General features: G+C 56.6%; 1 protein-coding gene across 8 annotated transcripts in view; it reads left to right on the forward strand.

Annotated features, from left to right (window-relative positions):
- The window catches only part of Zmynd8 (zinc finger MYND-type containing 8), a 97,447-nt gene that overhangs the window by 67,930 nt on the left and 15,690 nt on the right, over window positions 1-13,827 (forward strand). For 6 of the 8 annotated variants that reach the window (XM_077799386.1, XM_077799389.1, XM_077799391.1 and 3 more), the window contains 4 exons: window positions 3,042-3,194; window positions 5,146-5,649; window positions 9,429-9,809; window positions 11,919-12,109. In XM_077799386.1, coding sequence (XP_077655512.1) covers window positions 3,042-3,194; window positions 5,146-5,649; window positions 9,429-9,809; window positions 11,919-12,109 — 1,229 coding nt within the window. The remainder of the gene's footprint in view (window positions 1-3,041; window positions 3,195-5,145; window positions 5,650-9,428; window positions 9,810-11,918; window positions 12,110-13,827) is intronic. The other 2 variants (XM_077799392.1, XM_077799393.1) reach the window with 1 other exon arrangement.

A 13,827-nucleotide genomic window follows, 5' to 3' on the forward strand; every position in this document is an offset into this window, starting at 1 on the left:
TTGAAGGTGCTGAGGGAGCAGTGGAGAGCTGTCTGGCCTGGAGCATTGCTGCTGTCCTTCTGCTGTCACTGACAGGGGCCACCTTTGTCCCTGTGCAGGGCAGTCCCTTGGAAGCCAGCCATTCCTTAAGAGCACCGTGTGAGCCGGGCCTGGGCTGCCCAGATGTTTTCCCACCTCCTTACCGCGAATGGGCTGGGAAGCCCCCTGCTGGGCTTTGGTTGAGAGGGGCTTCCGAACTGTCTCCTTGAAGGAGCCGCCATGTTGTAGCTCCTGGAAGCCCACTCGTCATAGTTTGCCAACAGCGTTAAAACAAAGGAGATCTGTTTGTTTTTAAACTATTTATCCAGGCACCTTATTTATTGGCTCCGGGTTGTGGTCTATTTCTTGGTTATTGAAAACAGCTACAGGGAATGCTGATTCTGGCCACGGGGGACAGTGTCCGTGGGGTAAACTCCTAGAGGTGGAGTGGAGGTCGATTGCCAAGTTGACCTCTAAAGGGGATGTTCTCATTTGTGCTCCCTGCAGGAGTGTCAGGTCGGGCGGCTTTCTCTAGCATGGGTATTTTTTTTTTTTTTAAATCCCTGGCTTCCATTTATAGGCTGAGCTGTCTTCAGATCAACTGAGAAATTCAAAATCCTGGCAGCACAGTGAATTCTGAAGATGGTCCCGATATAGAAGGGCAGGGGTGGGAGAAGGCCTGATAAGCCACCACAAGCCACAGGAACAGGAACGTGTTCCTTCTCCCTGTGGAGGAGAGAGAGCCCCAAAGGCTGCTGATTGCAAAACGCTCACGCCCCGAAGGTCCCAGGGCCTGAGCCACCCCCACACTTTATTTTATTTCTTCCCTTTTTTTTGGAACTGGGGATTGACCCCAGGAGCACTCAACCTCTGAGCCACATCCCCAGCTCTTTTTATATTTTATTGAGAGACAGGGCCTCACTGAGTTGCTGAGGCTGACTTTGAACTCTCGCGCCTCCTGCCTCAGCCTCATGAGTCACTGGAATTACAGGTGTGTGCCATCGTGCCTGGCTGGTGGTTTTTTTTTTTTATCTTTATTGTATTTTATGTTTTAAATTTTTTTCTGTGTGGTGCTGAGGCTTGAACCCAGGGCCTCACAGGTGCTGGGCAAGTGCTCTGGCCCAGAGCTTCAGTGGCAGCCCCTGGTGGCTTAAAGAACGGTCTTAGTAGCAGTTGATGGAGGCGAGGACCCTTATTTTGTCAAAGAGGGGGCTTTCCCTTCGTTGTGTTCTTCCTGTGAATGTGCAACAGGTGAGTGTTCCTAGAGTCAACTTGAAGGGCCGCGTCCATCACGGGCGGGCACGCTCACACACGTGCACACACAGGTCGCACGCTCAGGTGAGGGCTGTCTCTTGATGAGCCCCACGTACCGGGGTGGAGGCCGGGCGGGATTTCTTTACTCACAGAAGTGGTCTTACACCAGGGTCTCACCTGGGTGGGGGTTTCCCCAGCTCTCCCAGACTGTCAGTCAGGGTTTCTGAGGGACTGACGGATGCTGTATGTCAGGACGTGCATATTTTTTATTTTTGGGTTTGTTTCTTCGTATTTGTTCTTAACCCCGTTAACATTAAGGCGCCTAGGGCAGAGGCACGGGGTGTTTGCGCTCCACGTGAGCCTCAGTTCACCGCGGGGTCGGTGCGCTGTGCTGCTGTTTCACTATCAATGCTCTTTGTGAGCTGCAGATCCAGGCAGGTGCAGGTGAGTTTCCAGTTCTTCCCTCCCAGGCCTCCTCCCTCCCTCCTCCCTCGAGGGCCTCTCTGCGCAGCCTCCCAGGGCCCCGTGAACACACAGTGCAACCTGGACTTTTGAGGGCGCTGTTCTGGAACCACAGCGGTAGTGTCTTTGCTAGCTGTGAGCACTTCCTTCCAGAATCTTGCAGGTTTGAGGAAAGAGCCCTGCTCTAGGGTGGGGGCTTTGGGGACCTCGCTCCTTCTGGTCACTAAAGGAACTGGTTTCTCCACGTGCAGTGCCGGAGGATGCCCTCGCTGGTTGAAGGAGAAGGGCTGTGGCTCACGGCAGAACAGGAGGAGGAAAGCCAGCGAAAGCTTTGCCAGCGCTGGGGTGCTCTCCGGGGCTTCTTTAACAGGCCAGGGAATAGTTGCCTTGAGTGCGGGGTCAGCAGGGGACTGAAGGAAAGTCCAGGAGATGAGCCCACAGTGGCCAGGAACAGGCTCAGAGGTGGCTTCTCCTCTCTGGTGGGCGATCAGATGTCACCTGCTTTCTGACCTGTGTTCTGGGGTTGGCTGGGTGGGGTTGGAGGGAACCCCACAGGATAAGGTCAAGGGAAAGACAGCTCCCCTCCCCCGTGATCTCTCACTGCTTTATGGACCTTTGTGGCCACCGTAGTTCTCTTCCTCCTCCCTGGCTCTGGGATGGGAGAGCAAGTTCATCAACATGGGCTCATCGGCCCGTCGGGTCATACAGAGAGCCCTTGGTGGAGTGACGGAGGGGACTTGGGTTAGGAGATGTCATCGCAGAGGGCTTTGCCTGGGAGTCATGATGAGGAACTTGGGTTCTTACCTGAGAGACCTGTTGGTCCCGGGTGAGTGTGCAGGAGGCATCTACTTACCTGGCCTCCGAGGAGGCTGTCGGTGAAGGGAGCCACAGCCGGAAGACCTCCTCTCCCCGGTTTTCCTTTTCTAGTTTGACCCCCCGATTGGGTAGACCAGGAAGGACCCAGGAAGCCTCTGTGGATGGTAGGCAGCCAGGGTCCCAGCCCCAGGTGTCTCTGGGGGCCCCCAGCCTCATTTGGTGGAAGCCCCCTCCCTGGGCTTGGGGAGTTTGGAGCCGTGTTGGCTGCCGGGTGCGCTCTCCCTGCCGAGTGTGAGACCCAGCTCCTCTGGCTTTGGAGGGTCTCTGCCTGGAACCCTCCAGCTTACACCTGAAAGCCGCCCGTGGGAGTGCGCCTGCTGCGGGAGCTCGCTGGCCGTCACCCCAGCCTCCACGTTGCAGGGGGGAGCTCTTTGGTGAGTGCCGCCCAGGCCCCGCGCCTGGGCTTAGGAGGGTGCGGTGGTGTCTTCCAGATCGCAGCAAAGCCGAGATGGACCTGAAGGAGCTGAGTGAGTCCGTGCAGCAGCAGTCCACCCCGGCGCCCCTCATCTCCCCCAAGCGGCAGATCCGCAGCAGGTTCCAGCTGAATCTCGACAAGACCATAGAGAGCTGCAAAGCACAGTTAGGTATGGCTCCTGGCGGCTGGCTGTTCCTGATAGTGTTTCTGGTTGTTTGTAACGATGACATCCACCTGGACCGCGAGGGTCCAGTCCTGGCTGCTCTGACCTTGAACCACTGGTGGAGCTAAAGTGTGTTTCCACTCCTGGCAAAGTGTCCTGGACCTGCTGGTTGATTATTTAGTTGGTCCTTGGTGAAGACGGCCTCGAGGACTCACGGTGCTGAGTTCTCCTCTGCCCCCGCCTCACCTGTGTCTCACGTCTGTCCTGAGTGGGTCTATAGGAACCTGTCCCCACAGGTGGGCCGGTCACTTAATCCCTCTTGGGTCCTCCCACCCAGCTTTGTAAAGCCCTCCATTCCTGTTTGCTGAGTGCCTCTGGTACATCCTGCCTTGCGCTCAGCACAGTGCCTCCATCGTTCTGGGAGATGGCTACTCTTCTCAGTCTCATTTTTCAGATGAAGAAACCGAGGCTTAGAGAGGCGCATCGCTTGTTCAAGGTCACACAGCCAGTGACCCCAGGAGCAGGATTTAAATGGTCACCATTTTGATTCTGGTACCTAGTACTTACCACACGTGGGGTCCGGCTTGTCTTTCTTGGGTCCAGACATGAGCTACACTAGCACAAACCTGAGATCTAAAAACCATACCACGCCTGGGTGTTCTCCACGCCGGGTCCTGGTGGAGATCTGCCAACCTCCCGCTCCTGGGCTCCTCATGGCTCTGTCCTCTTGTGGGTCTCTCTTGGTGTGTCCAGGTCAAGACGATTCAAGAGGCCGTTGCTCCTGAGTGAAGGCCGTCCCAAGAGTCCACTGGGTTTTCTTTCTGATTTTAATTTTGGTGTTTTTTACCTGTGGCCTGGCCACACTCGGGCATTGCAGGAAGCGCAGCGGGGCTGAGCAGGACTGCTGCTGGGAGGGGCTTCTCCCCTGTTGGGGCACCTGCTGTTTTGTGCCCCCCTCCTTTTTTTTTTGGTGGAGCTGGGATTGAACCCTGGCCTTGTACCCACTGAGCCCTATCCCTGGCCCCTGCTCTTCCCTTTCGGTGGACATGGGCACATGCACGTCCGTCTTGGCCCCTGTGAGTGGAAGAACAGTGAGCAGTCCACTCTGTCCCGGGGCCTGCCGGTCACCCGAAGAACCCCCGCCCCTCCCCCATGGCTGCTTGGCCACAGGCCTGTGTCCCAAAGTAGGCGAGTCCTCTGCTCTTGGCTGACTCTGCCGGCCATCTTGGTGAGTCGGGCACCAAAGCCCAAGTTGGAAAAAGCAAAACCCAGACAAAACGGGTGCCGCCCACATGGCAGTCCCCGGTGAAGGTGCCCGCGGCTGGGTGGGCTCAGGGCCTTGCTTCCTTGGAGCCCTGGACAAGGGTGTGAGGGCACAGAGAGGAGGCTGGTGACGAGTCCGAGCCCGGGATCCGCCTTCTGCTTTGTCTCCTGGTCGGCTGTGTGTCCCAGGACAGGTGATTCTCTGAGCCTCTACTTTTTTTTTTTAATATGTTTTTTTAGTTGCAGATGGGCTCGGCACGTTTTATTTTATTTATTTATTTTTATGTGGTGCCGAGGGTCGAACCCAGGGCCTTGCATGTGCGCGGCGAGCGCTCCACCACTGAGCGGTGACCCCAGCCCTGAGCCTCTACTTTTAAACCTGCAGGTCGGCTGGTCGGAGTGGCTTGTCCCTGTGTCCCTCCAGCCCTCTCCCTCTCTTACCAGCGATGTGGACTTCGCTTGTTTAATCATGTGTAGGGAGGTCCCGGGTCACCTCTGAAGGCTAAGGCCCGAGGCCTCTGCAGACACGGCTCCCGCTGGTCACTTGTGTCCAGCCGCTGCTTCCATTTCCTCCCGTCCCCCGCGCCAGTGTGATGCGATTTGAGTGTGTTTTTGTCCCTCCGGCCTTTGGCATGGGCACCATCGGCACTTCCCGTGACTGCGCCTCAGCCTGGGTTTTCTCTCTTGAATTTAGGCATCAATGAAATCTCGGAGGACGTGTACACGGCCGTGGAGCACAGCGACTCGGAGGATTCCGAGAAGTCGGAGAGCAGCGACAGCGAGTACCTCAGTGAGGACGAGCAGAAGTCCAAGAACGAGCCGGAAGACGCGGAGGACAAGGACGGCAGCGCGCTGGACAAGGAGCCACCCGCTGCCAAAAAAAAGCCCAAGCCCGCCAACCCCGCGGAGGTCCCCGAGGAGCCGAAGAGCGCGTCTCCAGTGGGCGAGAAAGCAGAGCCCGTGGCCGCCAAGGCCAGCCCCGAGCCCGAGAGGGACTCTGCTGAGAGAGCGAAGCCGTCCCCGCATCCCGCCAAGGACAAACTGAAGGGCAAAGATGAGACGGATTCCCCGACGGTGCACTTGGGCCTGGACTCGGATTCAGAGAGTGAACTTGTCATAGACTTGGGAGACGACCATCCTGGGAGAGAGGGCCGGAAGAACAAGAAGGACCCCAAAGAGCCGCCTCCCAAGCAGGACGGTAAGTCCCTGTGTCCGTCTGCAGGTTCTCCCTGGGCTTGCCACGCCCCGGCCCATGTGTTGGCAGAAGCCATGGGCCCCCAGCACCGGGCAGCGAGGAAAGCTGGACGGCCTTGTGGCTGAGGACAGAACAGGACCAGGGCTTAGGTGTCGGCCCCCGACCTTGGCCTGCTCAGTGCCCACCATGATGGCTTGGGAGCCCAGCAAGGAGGCACTTAGGAAACGGTAGTTGGTTTAGTGAAGTCCTCTTTAGCCTAAGCCACTGCTTTTCCAACAGGCTCACTCATGTCCCTGAAGTGTTTGTTGACATGTCGACCTCTGACCAGGCTCAGTCAAAGGTCCTCCTTAGTCCAGCTTCCTGTCTGTCCCTCATGCTCCTCAGGCATTACCAGGTACATTTTCTTACGAGAATGTGAAACTGTTTGGTAAGGGGCAGTGTCTGGTGACATGCCACCTGCTTTGTCCGTCCTGTTCATTTAGCTGACCCGAGCCCAGGGCTGGCACTAGTGACGCTTGGCCAAGTGGAGGGTGTCAAGGAGCATCCTGGCCTCTACCACTAGGTGGCGACAGGACCTTCTGGTGTTGGCTGTTAGGAGTCCCTGGAGGGCAGGACACTTCACAGAGCACCCTGTCTCCGCAGGAAAGCCCTCTAGCAGGAGCTTGGGAATGAGTCGGAGGGTGTTCTTGCCCCGACAAAGCCGTCAGCACATTTTCCAGCTGACTTGGCAAATGGGTGGTGGGTGGAGCCCAGCATGCCCACGGAAGGGACTGAAGAATTAATCAAGGGTCCCTGGAGAAATGTTGCCTGAGGACAGATTAGAGGTCACAGCCATAAAGCCTTATGTGCTTTGTGGGTAACTTCAAGCATAGCCAGGTTTAATTTTTGACTCTGCCTTACTTCTGACAGCTGCTAACTTCTTATCCAAACCATTGAGTAGGATGTGGGCCTGTGTCCTTTGAATATCCCCAGCCTGGTGGCTTGAAGCAAGGTCTCAGTGTGTGTGCAGGTCTTGCTGCTGTGGAGTCTCAGTTGTTAGTGGGGAGAGAGGGTATCCCGCCGCTCAGGAAGGGAGAACAGGATGTCTCGGAAGCGTGCAGGAGGGGAGAGGGAAAGGAGATGCAGCACAGAGAAGGCAGGCCGACCGGCCCTGGCCATCTCAGAGATTCATAGATGCTTCTGAAAAACAGTGACGTCAGGCGTTGAGCTCTGAGAGGCTGCTCTTTATGGTTGCAGAGAACACGGGCAGCGGCATTTGTTCCGTGAGGATGGTGGAAGTGTGATTCGGGTGTAGGTGGTACAGGACTCCTGAGGCACATTCAGACTGTTCTGTTCTTTCTGGAACAGGCCTTTTGATTCGTTCAATGCCCCCTTCCTCTTCCAGACAGGATTTGCAGCAGATTGACAAGAATGCATAACCATGAAACAGAAAGAAAATAGAGCAGTCAGTGTAAAAGGGAAATGAAGGTAGAATAACTGGGCAACAGTTTTAGGCAAAAGCACGTGCTATCAGCGCTTAGAGTTGGGCTCTGAGCTTCCTGGCCCTGAAAGCAAAAAAGGAAGAGATCCTTAAAAGAGCTCACACTCTCCAAAAACTCAAAATGAATCCAGTTGTTGAAAAAAATAGAGCTTTTCCTCATGCTGATGTCTCCAGGAAACTTCTCCTGGAGCCCCTGAGTAGATGCTGGATGATTGAGCAGAAGATTCTAGAACCCAGTTCAGTTGGCAGCTTCTTGGCGATTAGGAAAAACCAAATGATCTTAAATCCAGAGTCTCATGGTGGTTCGGGTCTCGAAGGCTCAGTCTTGGGCTCTGCAGTGGGGCAGGGTCCCCACCAAGTGCCTTTGCTTGTGCTCAGTTGAGGGGAAGGGCGTTTGGGACGGTGCCGGGGGGACTCCCGCTCACCCTCGGCATGGAGTGCAGCGTGTGGTGGAGTAGGTACCTTCAGAGCAGAAACGCTCTGATCAGAAGCAAAGGGAGCCCCTAAAGACCCCTGCTCCCTGCTGCGCCCGGGAGTCCTGTCACCCTTCCCCACGGGGATGCTAATGCAGGGTGGCAGGTTCTGGAATATGTCAGGGAATTTGAATGGGCAGCTCCCGGGGTGCCGGCCCTTTAAGGGCTTCACCCTTTTGGGATGAATTTTGGGTGATTATATTATACTTCAGATTTCTAGCCAGTGAAGTTTCCTTGAGATTCCTCCCCACCAGTCATCAGAATACCCTAGAAATTAAAATTTGCCTAAATGATAACGTGGGGAGCTGGAGGCGGGAGACTTTTGGGGCTCCCCACCCCTTTTCCTGAAGGAAGAGCAGCGTGACCCTTGCAGAGCAACTGCCCCACCGCACAGCTGTGAGTTTGCCCTTGTAAATCAGGAGGGAGTGACCCTCTGGCATTGCCCTTGGCAGGGGCACGCAGGCCACAGCGCCCAGCGATGCACACATTTTGTCGTTGGCAGAGAGGGAGGCGTTGAATGAATGCGCTTCTGCAGGTGGGAGCCCGGCTGTGCCAGGCCTCTGCCCGGCTCTCAGTAGAGCCCAGGTGAATGCCTCCTGTGTACCTGGAAGGGGCAGGGGCTGTGTCCAGTACTCGTAGGTCACCCAGGAAGGACCCCTCATTGCAGGAAGAGACCCCGCCCAGCCCCACTTGGGCTGATGCCCAGCAGCCGGCTGAATGCTCCCCTCCAGGGAAGCAGGAGGGCTGCCCCAGGCCTGCCCCCAGTCTACCAGCTGCTGTCCCTCAGCTTCCTAAACCCCACGGCGTCCTGACCGTCCTCCCTGCATCACGCTCTCGTGTTTCATATGAGGAGTTTGGTGTCCAGGCAGCACGGAGTCTGAGGTCAGGGGCGGTGGACCCGCACCCGTGTTTGCATGTGTTCCCTGATGGCCTCTTGGGGCCAAGTCCACCTAATCCACGGTTGGGACTTCGGTGGCCATGACCAACCCCCTGGCTGAACGAGCTCCCTGCTCTCTCAGTGCTCCTGGCCCGCTGTCTCCTTACCACGGTGGCCCTGTCGTGGCCCGGGCTCCTCCCTCTGTCCTCCCTCTGTCCTCGCTCTGCCTGCAGGAAGACCGCAGGGCAGCGGGCGCCACCTCAGGCCTTCACGTGCCCGGTTTTTGTAATTCTCAAGTCCTGCCTGTGTAGTTGTTGACAATATTTTTATTAAAAGAAACTCATTTTAAAAGACGTGAACACGTTCCACTTGACCACCACACACTAGGAGAGCCTGGACTGTGTGCGTGGACACGGGACGGCCGGGCGGGGCGGGCAGACGTCCAGAGCTAAACCTCGCAGAGTGACGGTGCTGGGGAGGTCCTGGCCGTGCGTGGGTGGGGCAGAGTACCTGTTAGTGTCGGCACCTCCCTGGGACGTTGTCCTGGAGGGGATGGAAGAGACAGAGGGGGCTGTTCTTCCTGGGTGGTGGCTCCGTGCTGCTCAGTGCTTGGCAGAGGAGAGGCCCTCTGGTTCTTGGGGTGCGGGTGTTAGGGGATCCCTAGCTGAAGGGCTTCCCCTGCCCCTCTGGAGTGAGTCCTTTCTCGGACAAGCACTTGCAGGGATTCTGTCGCCCACTGCTTCGTGTTCACCTCCTGACCCCCAGGGGTCATGGCTTGGGTCTGGATGCCAGCTGGGCTCAGTGGAGGAGAGATGGAAGGTGGGCGCCTGGTGCGGACCTCCCTGGGCACCCCTGGCTTTGGTGGGTTTTGCCCAGAACTCAAGGCAGGTCCCTGCCGGAACCGAGTCCAACCTGCTCTGTTTGTCTGTCTGTCTCCACGCCCTGGCTGTAGTCGTCGGTAAAGCGCCGCCGTCCACGACTTCCGGCAGCCAGTCTCCCCCCGAGACGCCGGTGCCCACCCGCTCCTCCTCCCAAACCCCCGTGGCCAGCGTCCCGGCCACCACCAGCACGACGTCCACCGTCACGGTCACCGCGCCGGCCCCGGCCGTCACAGGAAGCCCGGTGAAAAAGCAGAGGCCGCTCTTACCGAAGGAGACTGCCCCGGCCGTGCAGCGGGTCGTGTGGAACTCATCAAGTAAGTTTCAAACGTCCTCCCAAAAGTGGCACATGCAGAAGATGCAGCGTCAGCAGCAGCAGCAGCAGCAGCACAGCCAGCAGCAGCAGCCTCAGTCTTCCCAGGGGACGAGATATCAGACCAGACAGGCTGTGAAAGGTACAGCCCCCTTCTGCTCTGCGTGGCGCCCACTCCCGTTGCCACATGGACAGGACAAACTCCATTGCCGTTTTATTTTTCCCTCCCGTTTGTGTCCCGGCCATCGTGTCCTGAGGGCCTCGCACGTTCCATTTGGTGTTATTTTTTTTTGAAGTTGGTTTGCAACTCACTTTTTCACTTAAAAAAAAAAATCAACTTTTTTTTAAGGTGATACATGCCTCTCTTCTCCTCAGAAAGGGGACAGGATGTTTATAGAGAATTTTGTTGAGTGTTGTCCCGTTCACCTTCCATTTCATTGTCCTTCCTTCCTGGGTAGCCACGACCAGTCACCTAAAACCCTTTCCTATGCATGTACGCACAAGTATCTACACACCCCCCCACCCCCACACACACACGACACCATAAAAGTACTTATTTTCCCCTTTTTTTCTTTTTTAAGACATAAAAATGGTACCATACTTGCTTTTTTTCCCCACCCATCAGCATGTTTCGAGGTCTGCCTGTGTCCCAGCATACGGCCCTGCCTTCTTCTTTTGGACTGCTGCGTAGTATTCCCTAGTTTATGTAAAGCATTTTCTTCTCGGTGGGCTTAGGTTACTTCCATTTTTTTTTGTGCCATAAGCAGTGCTGCAAAGAAAGTTGTACCTTTGTGTAGTGTTTCCATGGGCACATGAGCAAAGCCCTTGGCCTTGTTTTGGGAAGAGTACGGTCAGGTGTAAGAGGTTGACAGCAAAGCTTACTCTAAAAACCAGGGATTTGCCACACCCATGAGATAGGCCAGCGGCAGGAACTGCTTGCTGAAGTTGCAGAATTGAAACTCCCACCAGAAAGCAGGACGCTCCATCTGCAGCTGACGTCAGGGCACACAGAGGGCTGATCTGCCCAGGGTCAGTTTGCCCAGGTTGGTGAGGCTGGGGTACATCTGGTTCCTCGGGGAACCTCCTCCAGATCCTGGAAGGTGGGGCCCCTGATTGAAAGTCTCCTAGTGAGTGCACCCTGGTGAGCAGGCTTCTGATTAGCAGCAGGATGCAAGGTAAAAGTTCGCTGGACCTCAGAGGAGCCTCATGTAACCCTAAGATTGGGGAACGGGAGAGGAAGGAGGAAAACTGGAGAGGTCAATTGGAAGACAGTTGAAGTGACCTAGTGCTTAAAACGTGGTTGGAGCTGGGCACGGTGGCCCACACCTGTAATCCCAGCAGCTCGGGAGGCTGAGGCAGGAGGATCGGGAGTTCAAAGCCAGCCTCAGCAAAGGCGAGGCGCTAAGCAACTCAGTGAGACCCTGTCCCTAAATAAAATACCAAATAAGTCTGGGGATGTGGTTTAGTGGCCCAGTGTCCCTGAGTTCAATCCCTGGTACAAAAAAGAACAGTTGTTGGGACAGAGCTGGATCTAGGTTGCTGGAGATGAGGATGAGTGCGTCTTGTCTTCCTACCCGTGAGCAGATGGTCCTTCCCCAGGGGAGGCTTGGTGCTGCCAGAAAGACTGGTGGACATTATGGTCCTCGGCTTTCCAATTGTCTCTATCAAAATAAAGTGACACAAAGACCGATGGCATGTTTGCAGCACTAGTTAAGGTGGTAAGACACACCTGAATCAGCTGGGCACTCCCGCACCATTAGTTAAGGTGTAATCAGTCATACACTGGTGTGCTAGACAGGGAGTCCAGGTGAACTGACCTCTGCTTTGACCTGTGTGGAGGTTTGGGGCCTGTAGGTAGGTTGAGGGAGCAAGGAGGGTGAAGTGGGGGCTCAGGAGAGTCGGACAGTATGGGGGTAGAAGGGCTGGGTTGTCCAGGGTGGTGTGGGGCCGGAAGACAGAGCCCCCTCAGAGCCCTGTTGCAGGTCGGAACCAGCTGGGGTTCCTTGGGCACCTGGCGTCTGCCCCGGGCACTCGGGTACCAGGGCTGCCTCACAACCTTCAGCTCTCAGGTGGTTCATGTTTGCTCAAGTGTTTCTCCTGGGGTTGGGACCCAGCCTGGCTCCTTTGGTCACTGTAGAGTAGAAAAGCCCACAGGGTGTGTCAAGGGCTGGGCTGCACTTGTCACCACAGCGTTGTGCTGGGACAGCCCTGCCTATGTTTCTGGGGTGACCAGGACCCTTTCTTCTCCTAGCTGTCCAGCAGAAGGAGGTCACGCAGAGCCCGTCCACGTCCACCATCACCCTGGTGACCAGCACGCAGCCATCCCCCCTGATCAGCAGCTCGGGCTGCACAAGCACCCTGGCGTCGTCCGTCAGCGCCGACCTGCCCATCGCCACCGCCTCGGCCGACGTCGCCGCCGACATCGCCAAGTACACGAGCAAAGTGAGTGGTGGGCGCCGGGTGGGCTGCGGCGGGGGGCCCCCGGGCAGAGGACCCTGTTGCTCCCGGCCCAGATCCGCCCTGGCTCTGAAGTCCGTTCTCGGCAGGGTATTGCAGGGCGGACTCAGTCTCACGCCAGGAAGGCTTAGATCCTAAAACCAGCCCATAAAATCCACCAGGCGCTGCAGTCCCCTTTGGCATTCAGGCTGCTCACGAAGGACAGGCTTTCCTTGAGTGCTGGAGCCGAGGACAGCTGACCCAGGGCTTCAGGGCCCCCGAGGTTCTGAACAGGGAGGATTCCAGGGTCAGCCACGTGCCACTCGCGATGGTTTTCTGGCCTGTTCATGGCCTGAGCCAGTTTTGAGTTAATATTTTTATTTAAACTTAATTCCTATTATTTAAATCCATTCAGTTTAAAAACCTAAGTAAATGAAGCTTAATGTCACCAGATACTGTTTGTGTCAAGGCTTGGACCTGGAGGGAGACTGACGGGGGTGTGGCGGCCCCCACCCCCGGGAGCCTCTCTTGCTGACGGCTCTGGGGGGTTGGAAGAGGCTGATGGGGACGTGTTTTGAGGATCGACGTAAGGTGGTGTCTGGTGTTGTCTGTGTGTATTTCAATGTGCATTTGTCCCTGCTGTCCCCCTCCTGTGATCGGGTCCCAGCTGATTACAGATAGGTAAACTGAGGCCGGCCGGTGGTCAGGCTTGTCACTGACACTAAGCCCATGTTCCCGGCTCCTGTGGCCGTGGGCCTTCCCCCGCCCCCTGCGGTCCCCTTTCCCCTGAGGCAGGACCTGTTTCCATTGAAAAGAACCAACAGGGTCACTTTGGGGGTGGGGGTGGGGTGTTCCTGATGAACTCTTCTCTCTCTGAGGTGACCTGACCTTGGAGGCCCGGGTTTCTGTGTCTTGGCAGAAATGCCTTCCTTATTAATTCCGAGGTCGGGGCTGTGTTTGGAAGTGGGTGTGGAAGTCACTCCACAATCCATCTGTAAAATGCAAAGTCAGCGTTGCCTTCGCGGGTATTGAGTTTCCCCACTGCCCCGCGTTTTCTCATGAGGCCGTTTGGTCCAGGGCTTTCTGTGGACGTGCCTGACAGCAGAGTCCGGGGGTCCGTGAAGAAAGACCCCCTGGGAACCACGCCCAGCAGAAAGTGCGTACCCTGGCGGCAGCCTGCAGAGGGCGGGACTCGCAACAGATATTCCACTCATTTGACTCCCATTTTGGGGTGAATTGGGGTTCCTCTCTTGGGGCCCGCCAGCTCTCATGCAGTTGCGTCCCTACACGGATTTGTTTTTGTGCAAAACGGAATTCGAACAGGCCTTCCTTTATGGCCACCTCCCCACTGGTGGGCAGGCCCGGGGCGGCCTTGGCCTGGTTTTCCCAGTCCCTTGTGCACACCCCGCCGGGCGCTCTGTTGGCACCTGGCCTTGTTCCAGGGAAGGTGAGGAAACTATGGCCAGACAGAGGCATTGGAGGCAGGGTGTCCTTTGTCCCGCCTTCCCTCTGAGCTGGAGCTTGGGAAAGCCCAGGAGAGACTGGCCGCGGTCAGAGCAGGCCTGACAGACCTCGCTCCTGACCCCTGCTGGCCCCTGTGGCGGGGAAGGAGGAGAGAAGGTCTTCCCCCAGACACAGTTGGTCAGCACGTCTCTGGGTGGCTGCCACAATGCCCTGGCTGGTTTCACAGGCTGACCGGTGCCTGGAGAGACTCGTTAAAGGGA

The sequence above is a fragment of the Urocitellus parryii genome, chromosome 6 (genome assembly GCF_045843805.1).
Source record: "Urocitellus parryii isolate mUroPar1 chromosome 6, mUroPar1.hap1, whole genome shotgun sequence".
Taxonomy (NCBI): Eukaryota; Metazoa; Chordata; class Mammalia; order Rodentia; family Sciuridae; genus Urocitellus; species Urocitellus parryii.